Consider the following 15,276-nt stretch of genomic DNA (forward strand, 5'->3'; position numbering starts at 1 on the left):
TCAACATTATCAGATATGCTTAACAAAAGCATCATTTTAATAGTTTTATTAGATGAATAATAGATCACACACAGTAGTTCACACGTTTAACAAGTCTTCTTTAAATAATAAACTGAATAAGCAGACATCACAGGTTATAAACCTGTCATAAACTGTTAATTACACAAACATGTACTGAACTGATACATATTATCTATAAAAACAGATCATGATGGAATTTAAATGCGTTTTTAATGTTTTTCTATGTTTATATAATGTATATATTTCCTCAAAAATCATGTATTTATCTTTCATCATAATATAATAATATAATATATATATATTATATGTTTTCCTGCATAAGTTTGAAAAATCTCCAGAACGTTTTAAATATATATAAATAAATGTAAAGAAAATGTTTGAGATCCTTATTTCTGGTTTCTTTGTCTCGTCAGTCTGCAGCTCCTCTCTCGCTGGAGGAGAAAGGTCAAAGGTCACTCTGGGGTCAGCTACCGCCCTGCATGCTGGAACACCTTCAGCTCACCTGTGTGAGCTCATCGTACCGCTGTGCTTGGGGGCAAAGGTCACGCCTCTTCCCGCTCTCTCCTGAGATCCAGACGAGCTCTTTCTCATGATCCCTGAATCATAAAATCTTATTATGTCGTAGGTTTTAATAAATGTTGATTGTTTCGTTTCTGTGCAGCGGGACCTCCTCACCTGCAGAGGGCAGCACCTCTGGTCTCTGCACGCTGTTGCTGCGAGTAGAAGGATGGGTCCCGGTCTTGGAGAGGCGCCGTTGCCGGTGGTTCAAAATGGCGGCCGGTGAGAAGATGCCAGGGGGCGGGACTTTACCTGTCCTCAGGTACAGCGCCTCAATCTCTTCCTTCTGATGGGCTTGCAGGTTCTGCACCTCCACGTGGTGTCTAGTGTTCAAAGGGTTCATACCTTATTCATCTCATTCCCTTAAGATTGTTTTCAGCTTTTCCATCAATCACCTTTTGCGTAGCTCCCGCAGCTCCGCCCACATCTCCTCCTTCTCACTTTCTGATTCGTCAGAGCTGATACCATCCCAGACGTTAATGCTCAGTCTTCGACCCCCCCTCCTCCTCTTCTCCTCCTCCTCCTCCTGTCCATGAGGGTTACCATGGAAACCCTGAATCTGAACCGGCGCGGAAACCTTAACCACAGTGCTGCTCTCTGATTCGCTGAGCCCCGTGACGCTGCTTTCTGAGCTTCCCGATTGGTTCACACTGTAGGGGGGTGGGGAGTGGGCTGTGGGCGTGGCATGGTGGAGGGGGCGTGGCTCCTGTAGACGGACAGTAGGAATGCCTTTTGTGGGCGTCACCTGGAAACGACCAACGTTTAAGACTGAGGTTTTGTTCACTGGAAGAGAGACAGAAGAATAAGATGTGAGATGTCGATGAGTTCGACCGGGGAGTAGAGGACAAACAGCGCCAGTAAAAGTAAGGATGAACAAACTCATCTCATCACCTTCCGGTTGGGTGGGGGGCACCTGGACGGGACCAAGATGACCGGTCGGACTGGAAGGACAGACGGTCTCTGGAACTGTCAGATCAGATTAATGATCAGTGAGTCACAGTCTGATATCACGTCAGTTTGTGATGTCAGTGGTACTCACCTTTAGGGGGCGGAGCTGAGCCAACCTTTACCTGAACGGGGCTAAGAGGCTGAAATGATTGAGTCGAGGAGTGAGTGAGTGAAGGAGTCAGTTGATGAAGACGTGCGGAAGGGAAGGAAGGACATATTTGAATAAATGAAACCAGCTTTTTCTAACGTTCTACCTGGACTACAGGAATCAGCAAGCTCACCTGTGCCTCAGGTGCGTTGACTTGGCTGGGCAAAGCCCCGAGCTGGCTGTGAAGGGCAGAGCCTGGCTCAGGATTAGGGGGGCCGAACAGCTGGGAGGAGAAGGAAGCAGAAAAGGAGCCATGGCCTGGCGGGAGGAACTCAGGACCCATGGAAGGAGACATGGGAGGAGGGAATGGGGAAGACGGGGGTTGGGGGTAAAAGCCCTGGTTGAGGGTCCCGGTGGGGGGTAAGAAGGACTGGGCCACCCTCATGGCCAGAGAGAGCACATTGGCCAGGGAGAAGATAGGCTGGTCGGGGGCCGGCCAGTGAGGAGGAAGGGAGGGGGTAAAGGAGGAGAAGGTGGAGGAGGTGAGGGGAGAGGAGCTACTCTGGTCTGGGTGGAGGCTGGTTGTGGAGCCGTCGGAGGGGTAGGCGGTGTAAGCGGGAGAGGGAGGGTCATACACAGGAGAAAGGGCGGCGTGGGGGTAATGGGCAGCAGGCTGATGGGAGGAAGCTGGAGAGAGAGGGGGAGTGGGGGGGATTATCAACACGGGGTTTCCCAGGGTTTGAAAAAGTCTCCGCCCTCTAAGGGGGAGGAGTCTGGGTCTGCAACGTTTGATGGAAAAAACATTTTTTTCTTTCATTTGAGTTTTTTTCAAGTTGAATTCCTTTTCTTTAGAAGATTTGCCCACATGAGGATATTAACTATCACCAAGTATTAGTGTTATGAGATGGACTGTTGCTCCTGTAGAGCAAATAATCAACTAACCGAAACGTTATCAAAGTCGTTCAGTTAGTTCATTCATTTTATTCTAGAAACATATCATCATATCAGACATATATTGAATCATTTTATCGCTCAATGGATTCTACTTCCTGTTCGCTCAGAACCATCGTTTCTTACCAGGAAGCGAGGGCGGGCTCCTGGACATGTGTCGTGGTGGCGCCATGTCCTGTAGAGACAGTAGAAGTTTCTCAGTCACAACATCAAGATACACAAACACCGTGATGATTGAATCCAAGCTGCCTACAAGAGAGTCGCTGAGTGTAGGGGGGGCGGAAAGGTGGGGCGACGCTGCGCTGCCGCCCGGCTGCTGGCGAAGCATCATAGACTCCGCTCTCTTGATGATGTCATACATGCGGAGGATGAACCCTTCCCGTTCTAACGGCACGATGAAGTCTCTGTGGATCTGAACACAGATCACAGCCGGTATATTTATTAAGGAGTTATATTACTGACGTCATAATCACAGATCAGGTGTCATATGTCAGATACACACATACAGACCTTAAATTGACTGAATAAAGTTTTGATTAAAAATACACAAAAGCAAAAGAAGAAAGAACTGTAAATTATTATAATTATTATATAGAAAAGTATCTTATTCCCCCCGCATGGTGAGTCTCTGCGCTGCACTCTGATTGGCTGCTGCCGCTCACCATCACAGAGGCGATGTCCTCCGGGTTGTCTCCGTCCAAGTCAAACTTGAAGGTCACCATCTTGCTGTTGTGGGTTTGCAGCTGACACTCCACCACGCGGTCCGCCATGTCGGTTACCTGAACGCACCGCAGCATGATTTAAATGTGTAAACATGGCTGCACACATTGACGTCTCACATGAGCGGGATGTCACGTCACCCCGGTGATTCTGAGGCGAGCCTTTGCTCGCCGCCTCATCTGCCTCGTCGCCGCCTGACTTCCAACTTCCTGATTGCCCCTCTCTGATTGCCCCTCATTGCCGTCACTCAAACCCGAGGTGATGTCGGAGGCGTTGCTGCAAACAGGAAGTGAAGAGACACCCAAGACGACTTTAAGAGAACTAGATGTTTACAAGATAAATATTCATGAGATAAAGTGTTTACGAGATGAAGGTGTGCGTTACCTCTCAATAGGTGAAGAAAAGCCACAAACAGACTCCGATGGCTGTCTCTCAGCATTGTGGGACACGGCAATGCTCTGGAGGACAACAATTTAAAGTCACTTCATAATCGGATTGGTCTAGAATAATTTAAAACGTATTCATTAATAATGACTAATTACTCTATTTCAGCGGTTCCCAAACTCAAGAACGCCGCGGCCCACTTTGAAATCTGAAAATCTTTTGCGGCCCCAACAAACCTTTAATCACAACTCTGATTAAAACATAATGATTAAATAACCTGAAGAATTTAACCACAATCAAACATCCGCCAGCAAAAGTCCGTCTCCGTGAGGTATTTGCTCGCTTGCGAAACGTGAGCCTCGTTGCTCGTGAGGAGAATCTCTGCTCGCGCTGGAAGGAGTTTTCTACGCGCTCGCTGTTGTTCTTTCTGACAGGGAGGTGGAGACGGTGCTTTCAGGGTCCGCTCACGCCGCCCCCCTCGCCATCCACGCCTTAAATCTCCGGCTGCTTTTAGAATAACTTATGTTCCCCGTTAAGAAGGTTCAGCTACTGTAGAGAAAAGGGCGCCGTCTCTCGCTCTTTAATCTCATGAAGCGCTCGGCGAGAACGACAGCTTCGTTTCTCCGACGCGCCCTGAAAGCAGCTCCGTATCTCGCTCAGCATCTCGCCGTCGTAGACGAGCTTTGGCGTGTTTGGCAGAGTGAACAACCAGTACGGATCAACCGATTAACCAATTGATGCATATATAAGAATCCAGATTATAAGGCACTGTCGTTTTTTGAGGAAGTTAAAGCCTTTTAAGCCTTGGAGTGCGGAAAATGTGGTATATTGACTTTAATACCACAAGAGGGCGCCGCGTTTGTTGAACAACGACAGGCGGACAAGAGCAGCCGTTTGGAGCGAGAGCCTTATTGTTTTATTAATCTGTCCGTTTAAATTGTTTGTGCTTCATCAACTAATGTTTCACATAACGAATGTGCCGCATCATGAACATTTTTATATTAATTTCAAAATTTTAAATATTGAAAATTGAAAAACTTTATTTATTTATTGTAAATGACCTCTCGCGGCCCACCTGCAGTACCTGCGGCCCACACTTTGGGAATCGCTTCTCTATTTTAAATTCATCAATGTTAAAAGCGCCCGTCTTTAGTTTAACCCAGCCTGTTCCCTACTTTTGTCCCCATCCCACCTTGGGAAAACGCAGCACGGGAAGGGGCGGAGCTTTGAGTGGAGGCCGGATGATAGGGGGAGGAGCCTGATGTTGAGTGGTTTCCTGGGCCAGTGGTGCAGGGGCGGGGACATAGTGGATGGGGGCGTGGTGAGGGGCTGGAGGGGGCGCGGCTTCAACTTTCCCTGGCACACCTGTGTAGGTGAAGGATCCGTCCATCTCAAAGTCCGCTGCCGACAAGGATTGTGAATACAAATGAAATGATTATAATCAAGTGAAAAACAATAACATGAGGAATCAATATAATGACGGACATCCACAGATGAGAGATTGACAACACAATATTAGTAACCCTGACATGTAGTGGAGGAGTTAGAGGTTTGTTTGGCCGTCGCCTCCTCGTCTCGTTCTCCTTCGGTCCTGCTGCTGATCCCAGAATCCTCTCTGCTCGCTGATGTCACTGCTGCTAAGGGCTGGGTTTGCATGCAGGAAGGACTCAGGTGTCTGGAAAAAACTGAGTCCTGCTGCGAGTTTTAAACGTAAAGATGTTAAATATTTTTAACCAGCTGGTTGTTAAAGTTGAACTGACAACTCCTTTCTTTGAATTCATAGCTTCATAAAAAAAGTCTCACATATGCAGAAAAACAATGTTTGAGGTATTGTAGTAACACGTCACCTGGTTTATTACAGCTATAATGATGTTGATTGGTGAAAATGAGTTCAAGTTTTGTGATAAAAAGTTATTTGCAACTCTTAGAATGATAATCTGTCATGTTTCCATGGGATCATTTTTAGACGCACTTGATTGGCCGATCTGGTGCCAGATGCTTGGTTGTGATTGGCCGGTTCTGGTATCCGGGGGCAGGGAACAGACTCCTCGGCTTCCTTCTTTTGGGTGTCCTCCAGCAGTCGGCGCCTTTGTTTTTCTCGCTCCCGCTTCACGGCCGTCACCCGATGTCTGATCGCCTTGGCAACCGGCTTGTAGTCGGCCTCACACAAGAACCCCAGCACCACCTGAGAGAGAGCGAGAGAAGGGTCAGACCACCTCAACCAGGGATGATGTCATTGACACGTTCAGGTGGGCGGGGCTACCATCTCCTGGGCAACCTCCTCCGGGATGTCTTTGTACAGCTCGAACAGGAACTCGATGGCGTTGTTATCCTTGTACTTCCCATGGAGCTTCTTGTTGTGGTCCATCCTGAGCCAGAGCTTCAGAGCCGCCTTCGAGCCCTTGTCCTCCTCGGCCAGATCCACGTGGACCCCCAGCTGCTCCTGGAAGAACCGATGACCCAGAAGGTCCTGGACGGTGAACCTGCAGCCGGAGGACCGTGACATCGACAGTCGGCGTAAGTAGGTTCAACTATTCATGCTTCATTGTACACACACGCATACAAACTCACAAGCACACACAAAAAAATTAAAACCACACAAAAACGAAAAAAAAGTTACGTATGTAACTACGGTTCTATGAATTCTGGCGTTATGTAGTAGGGAAATCCAAGCCCTGGCTGGCCACAGAGGGGCCACCAGCGAGAGTCTGTGGCACTGTTGGAGAACTTGGAGGAGCGTTGGCAATATCAGAGGAAATGGTGGAATGGCGTAAAATAGCTCTTCTGGCCAAGTTAGGAGGGTGTGGGATACACGTAGTAACTCCACAGATCTGGTGCGCCCTTGATGATTTATGGGAAACACGCCAGAGGTGTTGTCCGACTCGACAAGAACATGTTTTCCCATCAGGTGTGGCAGAAAATGTGCGAGCGCTAGGTGCGCGGCCCGTAGCTCCAGGACATTGACATGCTGCGTACGGTCTTGAGCAGACCACTGCCCCGAAGCAGGCCGTGTTCTGCCACATTGCGTCCCATCCCAAGAGGCAGGCATCTGTGGTGACCACCTCCCGTCGTAATTGGACAGAGCCCATTGGGCCCCAACTCGACAGAAATGCTCTCTCCCTCCATGGAGATAAGGTGAGCAGTCGCTTTCTGCAGAGGGCGTAGTGACAGCAAGCCTAAGAGAACAACAGCTGAGACAGTTGCCAGTTTGGAGGGCATCCGCCTGCCCCCTCGGAAAGAGGAGAGGCTGTTGTTCACACGCGCTGGGGTGACGGACGGGTGACTGTGATTGTGTCCAGAGCCACACCAATGAAGGTTATCTTCTGAGAAGGGCTTTGGGACTTCTTCTCCATATTTACTCTGCGGTCCAACCGGGCTACGTGAGAGAGAAGGACGGCACTATTTTCGTGCCCTGCGATTGCAGGGGGGAAAGGGCATTGTCCACACACCATATAAACACCCGTGGAGAGAGGGAGAGTCCGAATCGGAGCACCATGAACTGGTAGTGACGGCCTTGAAAGGCGAAACGAAGAAACTGCTGTGGTAAGGCCAAATGGGAACGTGGAAATTAGCATCCTTCAGGTTGTCAAACGTGAGCCACTCTCCTTTGGAAATCTGCTGTGTCTGCTCAGTATGTGAAAGGGTGACACCTTCAGGAACTTGTTGAGTTCCCTCAGGTCTAGAATTGGACGTAATCCGCCACATTTCTTGTTCACAAGAAAATAAGCTGAGTAGAACCCCGGGTTGTGACAGGGGGTCCACTCTCGAGAGAGGACCCATGGCCAGAAGTACGGCTAACTCCCGGTGGTACAACCCAGGGGTCCGGAGGGTGAACTGCCCAGTAGCTGATCTGCTGCTGGGAGAGAATATCGCCGGCCGGCCCGCATCAGGCCTCAATGACTCCTCGGGGGAAACTATGAGGAATGCAATAGTTGGGCAGAATTTTGCCGCGTCCTGCATGGCCCCCAGAGCTCGTTCATCATCGTATGATGGGACAGAGCTGTGGTGTTCCAGTCAGGATTTCGAGTGCATAATAGCACAGAAACAGCACTGGTCATAATTACGAATGATCTTCTACTTGTACCCAGGACTCATCTCTTTTCTTGTCTTGCTGGACCTCAGTGCCGCATTTGACACCATTGATCATTGTATCCTGTTGCAGAGTCTAAAACATTTGGTATTGAAGGAACTGCTCTCAGCTGGTTTAAATCGTATTTATTTGATCAATCCGAGTTCGTACTTGACCACCAATGTGAGGTCCCACAAGGTTCTGTGCTTACTTCAAATGAAGTGCGAGAACCATACATTTACAGGAATTTTCCTTAACAATTTTACAGAGAAAAACCTTGTACTGGAGGTCCTGGGTTCGACTTCGCCCAGTGGCCTTTCTGTGTGGAGTCTGCATGTTCTCCCCGTGTCTGTGTGGGTTCTCTCTGGCTACTCTGGCTTCCTCCCACAGTCCAAAGATTTGAGGTTGATTGGTGACTCTAAATTGCCGTCTAGAGTGTTAGTGTGAGTGGTTGTTTGTCTCTGTGTAGCCCTGCGATTGGCTGGCGAGCAGTCCAATGTGAACCCCGTCTCTCGCCCGAAGTTGGCTGGGATAGACTCCAGCCCCCCCGCGACCCTGTGTGCAGGATAAGCGGTTTGAAGATGGATGGAAGTTTCCAACCCCTAGTTTAATTGAAACATTGAAAATCTTTATGAATGGCTAATCTTTCATGAGAATTGACAATGTGTTAATATGTAAAATAATTTAAAATAATACGTTTTTACTGCAAAACCTTTGTTGATATCACTGTATTGAAGGTGTTTGATCGTAATAATACAGAAAAAATCTATAAAACAACAGGAAGGAAACAAGGAACATTCCTGTAAATTTATGGCTTTCGCACTTCATTTGAATTAAGTTATTTTACCATAATTTTATGTTTTTTGTTTGGCAGCCGCTGCAGCCAGTCATTCAACCTTCTTTTTACGTTTTTTTTTTTTTACAGTGTATACAAAATAAAATGAATTGAATTGGTGTGATGATGCCACATCTCATACAGGCCTCCTCTGACAGGCCGTCCCTCAGATGTGAGTGAAGAGGAGGCATACAGGTCCTACAGCTGGGAGAGTGAAACATGGTCCTGCTCAATCGGCTTAAGCGCTCTGCTGGATGTTCCTAGGACTGCCAGGGAGAGAGGCCTCTAGGCTGCCGGTCTTGGGGTCCCCTTAGGTAGCTTGAGCGGGAGCACTCTTCGAAATACATCTCAATTTTTAGAGAAATAGATCGTTCAAGCTTAGCTACCAGAGTAGCTACCAGAGTAGCTACCCGAGTAGCGAGAAGATGAAATAGGACTGATCTCCGGGTGGGTCATCTGGGGTCACAGGTGACTCGTTGGTATAAAGACTAGACTTGCGGGTTAGGGTTAGCATGGGACAGAAGATAATCCAGTGTGAAGCACTGCCTCTGGTGGTCAGTTTGGATGAAATAGAACTACAATTTGACCCTAAACCTAGCTAACAAAACAAGTCTGACGTTTTTGGTATCGTTTTAAAATAGTTCATAGTAACTTACAGTTATGAGCAGGGGGTGCAAATTAACTCTGCAATTGTATTGTTTCAGCTGCTTAGATATAGATTTTTCCTTCAGTCAGTTTCATATATATAGTAGGGGAAGGAGAGCAGCGGACGAAAAAGAGAAAGAGTTTATGTTAGATGTTAAAGACCCCAAACCAGAAGTAATCTGTGTTGTGTTTTTTGCTTTCATTTAGAAAACCCTGCTTGTCGTCTTGGTTTGTGTCCCCCCACCTCACACATCGATCCTGAACGTATTACATATTTACATGATGAGTTGTATTTAAATATATACAGGTGTCCCCTCACCTCTCTTTGCTGTCGGTACGAATGCAGCCTTCTATGATCTCCTTGAGCTCCAGGACGGAGACCTTGAGAAAACTGTCTGGTTTGATTCCCTAAGAGAAAAACAAATATCAAGCATATGACCAGAAACTGGAAGTGGAGGGTAGTCAGGTGTGGCTGTAGCCTTATGTTGAATTGTGCCAGGGGATGTTCAAGGACTAAAGTGTCATGGGGAGTTCAGGGACCAATGTGTGTCCAGAGACAGAAAGTGGACTGCACTCCAGTGGTCGGAGCCTCACGTTGGTGACTTTGCGATAGATCTGGGCGGCATTTTGACACTCGGAGTACGGGTACTCGGACGTGGCCATCTCCAGGATGCACATGCCGAACGCGTAGACGTCCACGGCCTCGTCGTACTTCTCCTCGTACATCTCTGGAGCCATGAACTCCGGGGTCCCTGAACACATCCCAACAGTGACAGTAAACGAACAGCTTACCGCGCTGGCCTGTCTTACGTTGCTTTCTCACCGATCACGCTCTTGGCGAATGAGGCCTTTTTGAGCGTGGCGAGGCCCAGGTCTCCGATCTTCACTGATGCGCTGGGCCCAGTGATAAAGACATTGTCACATTTTAGGTCTCGATGCAGGATAGGGGGGCAGCGGGAGTGTAGGAACTGAAGCCCCTTAAGGATCTGGAAGCTCCAACGCTTCAGCAGCTTCAGCTTCATCTGACGAAACCGCCGCAGGTACCTGAAGCAGCGTAGAAACACAGGTGAGCTCCTCCAGTGAAGCCTTCAGGGACTAGAATGATGTGTCTCTGTAGTGGACTCACGTCTTCAGGGTCCCGGAGGTCATGAGCTCCGTCACCAGGATGGTGCACTTGTGGCCCCTCAGCGTTGACTTCCAGGAGTCGAAGAAGCGGACGATGTTGGGGTGCTGCAGAGCCTTCAGCATCTCCACCTCCTCCGTGAACCTCTGACGCTCCGACTTGGAGAGACGATGAGTCTGAAGATCAATAATTGTTCAAATAGAACAATAAAGTAAAATGTAAAACCTTTCTAACATTTCTGAACTTGTTTCTCATTTTTCATTGAATGAAATGTCAGCATATAAACGGTGGGTCAACACATCCGCAGAAATATTAACAACTTTTTTTTCACATGAACTTTTGAGGGAAGAACCATAAAGACCTCATTACGTGTGTGTGTGTGCTAGCGTCTGTGTGTGTGTGTGTGTGAGAGCTTTTATCTATATCAACCAGCTGCCGTCTGGCCGATATGAAATAACACATGTTTATGGTACAAAAACTGCTTATTCACCGTTCCCGTATCCCTCTCAAACACACATTCTAACGCAAAGTAACACGTACTGACGTGCAAACACACACTAACACACAGTGACATATGTTAGCGTGTCTTTGGTTAGCTTTGTGCTGAGAGCCGCATTTTGATTAGCGCCATCTTGCTGTTGTGTCCTGTTGTGTGAAAGCTGGTGTACTGCTGTGTACTGCTCTGTATAGTGTGTGTATGTAGTACTACGTACTGTTACCTGCAGCTCACACCAGGCCACCTCCACGGTTGTCTCAGTGTCCAGTCCTTTATAAACCGCCTTGAAGGATCCTCGTCCGATCTCAATGTTGAACTTCAGGAATCGTCCGTCCGGAGACGATGCCACGGCCTCTGTCTCCTCTTCGTCACGCTCCTCCTCCTTCTTTGGTTGCCATGGTAACGCCTCGTTGGTGTCTGACAACGTGACTGACGTCTCCTCCCCCGAGTCTGAGTAGATGTCCTGATTTGCCGGAGGGTTGTCCTTTGAGGTTGTCATGGTAACAGGCGAAAGAGAAGGCGAAAGTGTGGACTGTTGTTCTTCCAGGTCTCTTCTTGGTTCGGTTGTCCGTTTCCTCTTCTTGAGGTCAGAGAAGTGGGAGGAGCCACCATAGGATTCAATTAAACTGTAACAAAAGATAAGATTTTAACTTACATTTTATTATTTTAAGTGTTTTCTGTCTGGCTGATGTTGTGATATCTTTGGTTCTTGTTTGAATATTTTGTTTCTTAAAGATGAAAACGTTAAAATGTTGTTGTTATTGTTATTATTATTGTATCGTATTTTTAGTCAATTATATTATTTTCATATTCTATTGTACTATATTATATAATATATTATATTATATTGTGTCATATCAAATAATACAGTATTGCCTCTCATGTCATCTTCAACAGCGATCAGGGGTCGGGTTGCAGGGGTACCAGCCCCAGCAGGGGGTCCCAAACGTCTATTTCCCGGGCCACTTCTACCAACTCTGACTGGGGCGTCCAAGGTGTTTCCAGGCCAGTGTGGAGATATAATCTCTCCACGTAATCCTGGGTTTTCCCTGGGGCCTTTTGGCTCAGCTCTTTTTTCCCGGGTGCAGTAAAGCGAGTGAAAGACCTTCGCTCAGAATATGGACACATTCCCTACACGGACAGATTGTCAGGGTGCTGCATGGCGGGGAAGGTAGGACTCAGACGCAGAGTTTTCAAAAAGAAAAGGGACTTTAATTGTCAAAAAGGTTTTCAAGGGGCAAAATCGAAGACAGGAACCAAGACCGAGAGCGTGGACGTGGACTTCCATACAATGAACAATGACGCGACAAGTGACAACAGACACACGTGGCTTAAATACACAAGGGAGGCGCAGGTGATTGGACACAGCTGGGAACAATCATGACATGACAGACAATCACAGGGGACGACAGGACAAGGCAGGAAGTGACGTGACCAGGGAGAACAGAGGAAGGGAACTACAAAATAAAACCAGACATTAACCCAAACCGTGACACAGATCTAGCTTTGGGTGTACAGGGATTTGATGGCGCTCCTGCTGCACGTCCTACAGTATCTCTCGGGGGACCCGGTCATACGCCTTTCCCAGGTCCACAAAACACATGTAGACTGGATGAGCATACTCCCAGGCCCCCTTCATGATCCTATCAAGAGCTGGTCCGTTGTAGCACGACCAGGACAAAAATTCAAATTTTTTCTTTTCAATCTATCGTTTGATTATCGGCCGAACCCTCCTTTCCAGCACCTTTACCAGGGAGACTTGCCACACACTTTCTGGTCCGTCTTTTTAAAAAGAGGTACCACCACCATTCCGGTCTGCCACTGTCCCAGATTTCCACCCAATGTTGCAGCATCTCTGGACGGATCTCATCCATCCCTGGGCTTTGCCGCTGCAGAGTTTTCGACTACCTCAGTGACTTCCACTGGGCAAATTAACAATGATCCTTTCTCCACCTCCAGCTGGGCCTCAACCAAAGAGGGCGCAGTTGGATTCAGGAGTTCGTCAAAGTGCTCCTTCCACCGCCCGGTACTATAGTAGTACTGCAAACGAGTAGTTGCGGTAACCAAACTTAACAACACCGCTGCATATCGTCAGCGCGAAAAAAGTCGATATAAAAAACAACGAGCCCCTGTTATCGGTCAGAAGGAGGGAACCGTCACAAACATTCCACAGATTCTTGGTCATTACCTTAGTTGGATGACTTGCACTGATGGAAGTCAGCCGGGTTTCCTTTTCAATGAAATGAAATGCCTCTGTTAGTAAGCAATGCTAATTAGCATTTGTTTTCCGTTAGCCTTTATCAATGGCAGGCGATCTCCACAGTAGCGATTGACCTATTGGGCACCCCTGACGTACACTAGTGAACATCCTTATGTTCGAACATAGTGTTTGTTTTGGACAATTTATGACTGGCACAGAAGTCCAACAACAAATGGCCGCTCGGGTTCAGATCAGGGTAGCCAATTCTCCTGATCAAGCCTCTCCAGGCATCTCCATCATAACATCTGCATTAAAGTCTCTCAGCAGGACTATGGACCCTTAAGGAAGCCCCATGCAGGACATCCAGTGTCTCCCAACTGCAGTTTGGTACAAACGCACAGACAACAGTCAAGAGTTTTCCCCCCCATAACCCGAAGGCGTAGGGAGGCGACGCTTTTGTCCACCTGCGTAAACTCCAATGTAGCAGCACTCAGCCGGGGACTTGTGAGTATCCCCACACCCGCCTGGCGCCTCACACCATGGGCCGCTCTACAGTAAAATAGTCCATCCCCTATCCAGGAGTACAGTTCCGGAGCCAAGGCTGTGCGTAGAAGTGAGCCCCACCAACTGATAATGCTCCACCTCTCGCACAAGCTCTGCCCCCCCTCAGAGAGGATACATTCCACGTCCCCAGATCTGGTCCGACCCCCCACTGTCACTGCCACCCTTGTAGCAGCGCACCCAACCCAATCAGTTTTCTCCAGGTGCTTTGCGGCTGTAATATGATATTGCATTATATTATATCATGCAATATTATATTATATATGATGATAAAATATTGTATTTGATTATATTATACTATTTCAGATATCATATTATATAGATATACATGTTATATAGTGTAATAATATACTACATCACATTATTTTGTATTATATTAAATTGTGTTATATTATATGAAATGATGATATGATATTTAATATTGTATATTATATTATAAAGAATGTTATATCATAACATATTAGATTTTATATTATATTATATCAGCCATAATATATTACATTTAATATTATTGTTTTATATTATGCTACATCATATTATATTATTTGGCATTATATTTTCAATAATTTCATATCATAAATTACATTACATTACATTATATGACATTATTGTTAGTTTTGATTGTTCTAAGTGTGTTCTTTGTGTGTGTTGAATGTCTTATGACTACTTGGCAATCTTTTACTTTTACTTTTCTCATTTTCTCACGTGCACAGACAATAGTGTATGACCTTTCTAACTGTATCTCCTATTTTTAGGTTTATTTTATAATTATAATTAATTTATAACTGCCTCTTGGAACTACAGATAAAATAGCCTTTTAGATAAAATAAACTCACTCTGTCAGCAGTCACTGAGGCTGAGTTTAATGTGAAGACTTATCCAAGACTTCTTCTCCCTCCTCTCCGTTCTTCTTCTTCTTCTTCTTCTTCTTCTTCTTCTTCTTCTTCTTCTTCTTCTTCTTCTTCTTCTTCTTCTCCTTGTTCCTCTTCTTGTTCTTCTCCTTCTGCTCCCTTTTCTTCTTGTTTAGAAGTCGTTTCTCACCAGAGAGCTCGCGCTGTGAGAGAGCCCTATCAGCGGAGAGCAGACGTAGCCCCGCCCACTGGACACCTGTCACCTGACCTGATAAAACACGAGACATCGGATATACTTTGAAACCTTCACTTAAACTTTTCATTCACCAATAACATAAAATCAATCATTAGTGAAAAATATATATTTTTAAGGGTTTATTTTATTTTGGTTTTATGTTTTAACTTGTTGTTTTTTTATTTATCATATTGATTATTTCATATTTCACACATCGAACGTCGAAAGCCAATACAAACAAATTTGTATTACAAACACATTTGTTTCATTTCTAATTGTGTTGTTGATAATAATAATACTATTAATATAAAAGGTTATTATAGTTCAATAAACTGTACAATATGTACCCCTGGGATGTATTGGAGTACTTGAGTACTTTGTATATAATAATTCACGTATAGTACTGCATATACTATTAATCTGGTCAAATTACGTAGTTGTGATGGACGCAGACGCACGTTACTGATGTCAGTGTGCATCTTAGATGCTTCATGTGTGTTACAGTGTGAGTCATGCAGACAACACAAATAACTAGATTCAAAGGAAAACGTTATTAACAAGCCAGCAACATAAATGAGTTATACGGTTAAT

At 46.2% G+C, this 15,276-nt stretch overlaps 1 protein-coding gene across 4 annotated transcripts; it reads right to left on the bottom strand.

Annotated features, from left to right (window-relative positions):
• Positions 1-31: 31 nt before the first annotated feature.
• Positions 32-14,638, bottom strand: LOC120828036 (serine/threonine-protein kinase WNK4). 4 transcript variants are annotated; one of them, XM_040191329.2, is made up of 22 exons: positions 14,436-14,638; positions 11,062-11,464; positions 10,346-10,518; positions 10,043-10,263; positions 9,814-9,971; positions 9,539-9,627; positions 5,934-6,153; positions 5,643-5,855; positions 5,200-5,365; positions 4,863-5,071; positions 3,671-3,744; positions 3,427-3,562; positions 3,229-3,345; positions 2,820-2,978; positions 2,693-2,741; positions 1,809-2,302; positions 1,619-1,667; positions 1,471-1,545; positions 975-1,362; positions 697-902; positions 543-617; positions 32-452 (listed from the first exon to the last, which is right to left on the bottom strand). In XM_040191329.2, exons 2-22 carry the CDS (start codon positions 11,335-11,337, stop codon positions 190-192), a joined length of 3,810 nt encoding a protein of 1,269 aa, XP_040047263.2. In that variant the 5' UTR covers positions 11,338-11,464; positions 14,436-14,638; the 3' UTR covers positions 32-189. The 4 variants fall into 4 exon arrangements, with proteins under 4 accessions (XP_040047263.2, XP_040047262.2, XP_040047261.2 ...); XM_040191328.2 differs by having other exon boundaries at positions 5,200-5,362; positions 11,056-11,464; positions 14,436-14,576; XM_040191327.2 differs by having other exon boundaries at positions 11,056-11,464; positions 14,436-14,576.
• Positions 14,639-15,276: the final 638 nt, after the last annotated feature.

This window comes from Gasterosteus aculeatus, chromosome 11 (genome assembly GCF_964276395.1).
Source record: "Gasterosteus aculeatus chromosome 11, fGasAcu3.hap1.1, whole genome shotgun sequence".
NCBI classification, from domain to species: domain Eukaryota; kingdom Metazoa; phylum Chordata; class Actinopteri; order Perciformes; family Gasterosteidae; genus Gasterosteus; species Gasterosteus aculeatus.